This window comes from Etheostoma cragini, chromosome 13 (assembly GCF_013103735.1).
Source record: "Etheostoma cragini isolate CJK2018 chromosome 13, CSU_Ecrag_1.0, whole genome shotgun sequence".
NCBI lineage: Eukaryota > Metazoa > Chordata > Actinopteri > Perciformes > Percidae > Etheostoma > Etheostoma cragini.
The window spans coordinates 17,852,998-17,856,099 of record NC_048419.1 but is presented as its reverse complement, the minus strand read 5'-3'; the positions used below and the strand labels follow the sequence as shown (position 1 = coordinate 17,856,099).

General features: G+C 42.8%; 1 protein-coding gene across 1 annotated transcript in view; it reads left to right on the top strand.

Annotated features, from left to right (window-relative positions):
* The first annotated feature begins 280 nt into the window (after positions 1-280).
* Positions 281-3,102, top strand: part of ccni2 (cyclin I family, member 2) — a 3,976-nt gene continuing 1,154 nt past the window's right edge. Inside the window, exons 1-3 of the mRNA XM_034889343.1 lie at positions 281-611; positions 1,721-1,877; positions 2,548-2,682. Of these exons, the coding sequence (XP_034745234.1) occupies positions 1,764-1,877; positions 2,548-2,682 (249 nt within the window). The 5' untranslated portion in view covers positions 281-611; positions 1,721-1,763. The remainder of the gene's footprint in view (positions 612-1,720; positions 1,878-2,547; positions 2,683-3,102) is intronic.

The following is a 3,102-nucleotide window of genomic DNA, read 5'->3' as shown; positions in this document are numbered from 1 at the left end:
AGCTGCATGTGTCCAACAATCCCAAGATAAGCTCCCAAAAATGATCCATTTAATTACAGATCATAAAAAGCCTGCAAATTCTGCAGCCTGGCTCTCAGCAGGATTCATTCACATAAAGAGGCTAATCCTAAAGTTACATTTTAGCACATGATCAAACATATTGTTGGGTCTCGCAATATAGAAATCTTCCATTTCCAGTGAAAGCTCGACCATTTTGTGTGAGGGATCCCGTATGTCTGACCCACTAACACATTTCTGTTTAATCGATGGAGTGACGTCACACAGGGGCGGAGCCAGGTACGTTTAAAACACATCTTGCCCTCAATCCTCCTCGATTTTTTCGCTTCCTGCCTGTTTTGCGCTTATTTTCGCCCCTGCCCCAGTTATTTGAAGTAATTCGCGCTTTATCGCCTTTTGTTTTATTTTCTCTTTTATTATAATGCGGCTGCTTTCCGTACATTCACCCCGAAATACGTTTTTTCCCCCGGGATTGTATTCTCTAACAGCACCCTACTGTTTGCGTGTTTGTTGCTTTCGGTGAATATGGACTAATTGAAAAACTATAAATGCACCGGCCGTCGAAAGGATACCCTGCGTTTGAAATCGAAGAGGTAAGTCCGCCTGCTTATATGCAAAGAAAAACAAAAAAGAGGAACCCAAATGTCTTTGACTGCAGCAGCAGCAGCAACAACAACAACAACGACAACTGTGCAAGAGGCTGGCTGCAGCAGCTGCAGCTCGTTATCCCGCCTGGATCCTTTATGTGGAGCGTCTCCCCCCTCAGAAGATTGAAACTAAGTCACCCACCGGTTAATTAAATCGTTTTGCATTAAGTCAACGTTGCTCGGTCCTGCACTGTGAGCCTGTAAAGTCAGAAAAATGGCGACATTGTTTGGCAAACTGAGCGATTTCCTGCTGCATACATGGCTCTTGCAGCATAGCTGCTGGTTTCATAACTGTTTACCAGATAGGCTACTATAGCGGCTAACCCGCCTCAAACCAACAGTTGCAATTCAAGTTGCTGTTTTGGGCTAAATTTAAAGTCCTGAAGGTTTCTCTCTAAGAAATGCTTTTGTTAACTTTCATAGGCCTATATATAGATTTTTTTTACCTTTTTACCTAAGGGGACAACTACTTGCATCGTCGTCAAATCTGGTGAAACGGGTCTACGTGCAGAACGTGAGCCAAATTCCCCGTAACGTAACCCCGTTTGTAGAGGTCCTATCTCCTGAACAATCGGATATCCTAAACCTTAACCACTCCAGGTCAAATGTCTAACTGATAATCGGCGTCTTGGGGTGGCCAGTGGAATTTGGGACACTAAACTGCACTCAAACCGGTGAAATGTTTATTACACAGGCCTAAATATAAAAGATAACCGCCGAATGAGCAGATATTGACTGACCTCTGGGTGAACACTAGAGACCCTGTATATATGAACTTGCACCGCCAAGTATTTTAGGGGTGCTACGCCAAGTCCGACCCACAAGCGTGTCGACGACAGCCAGGTAGCTTACTAACCAACTAGGTTGAACCAGCACACAAAACTACTCCTAGCAGTGAGCTGGAAAATGTGATATTGTCTCTCTCGCGTGCAGTGTGTCCTTCAGTTCAGACAGTGGACTACATACCTGATTATAAGTGCATGTGAGTGAATATTGGCGTAGATAGGGGACAAGGGAGGTTCTGTCTCCATTGTAACATGTCATGTGTTGACCAGGAGTGTGTGCCCTGGGTGCAGCCTGTCCCGTGCTGTAGCGGCGATGAAGAACCCAGGAGCCGCGGAGAGCCGCCGGCTGGTCGGCCTGCTGGAGGCCGCTCTGCTCAGGGAGGCTCGCCTTTGGAAGGCGCCTGTCTTCAAGAATGGATGCATCCAGGTGAGACAAGTGGACTTGTGCATTCGCAGCTTGTTTTTAAGGTGCCAAGTGTAGTATTTGAATGTCATTAAAACAGTACTTTCCCGATGTAGCTATACTAACTGAATAACAGCTGAAACTGAAGGTTGTGCTAACATCTGTCTTAAGTTTTTCTGTGACGACAAAAAAAAGATTGAAGCCAACAGAAAATTCAATCTGAGTCCTCACTGTAAAAATGAAACGATTCTTTTGTGACAGCGACCATCACGACTTTTGGGAAACCTCTTCATTTTGTCAGTCAGAATAACATTTGTGGCAGACTGTGGTCTCATTTGTTTATTGAAATTATACTGGCTTTTTTTTTTTAGGTCTTAAAAGCAGCTTATTGAGATATACAAATCAATACTTAAAGTAAGAATGTGTAATCAGTGAGTAAACTGGATTAACCGTAACAGGTGTATATGAGATATCATAAACGAGTGGGGCCTTGAAGTGGCACTGGTGTCAATAAGTCGTTCAATTTGTAAATGTGTCGTTTGTCCTGGTGTTGCCTTTTTAATAGTCTATATAGTAGAAAAAGGCCTATTTATCTTATTTCAAAACACAGTAAAGTATTTGCCTTAATACAAAAAAACACCTGACATCTAATCTTTTATTTATCAATCAATGGTTGTCTCCTCTGACCACTCAGGGCACAGACATCTCTTCATCCCAACACCAAGCGGTCATCCTTTGGCTCGGAGAGATGAATAGGCTTTTCCAGTTCTGTCCAGAGACCTTTGCACTGGGAGTCTGTGTCCTCAACCGACTGCTGTCTACTGTCAAGGTAGACGGCTACAACATATGATAATGGTTTCTAACTTTTGACCAATGAATGGAAATAATGTGCACGGTTGGCTGCATAGTACAGTCACAAGCATCTTTTTATTCTTTGTTTGCCATTGACCCCTTAGCTAATGGTTCAAGTCTGTAATCAATGAAAGCAATTCATTAAATCTGTATTTGATATCAAATCGTACTCTAAATAGGGCTGCGGAGCAAGTCTCCAATAATCATATCTTTAGTCCATTAATTGCAAATCAGACTGAAAAAAGTGTATTTAATTTTATTTAGACCTAAAAAAACAGCCCCTGTCCTCTACAATCAAAACCTCTTTAACATCTCTTTGCTTTTCAGAGAGAGAGAGAGAGAGAGAGAGAGAGAGAGAGAGAGAGAGAGAGAGAGAGAGAGAGAGAGAGAGAGAGAG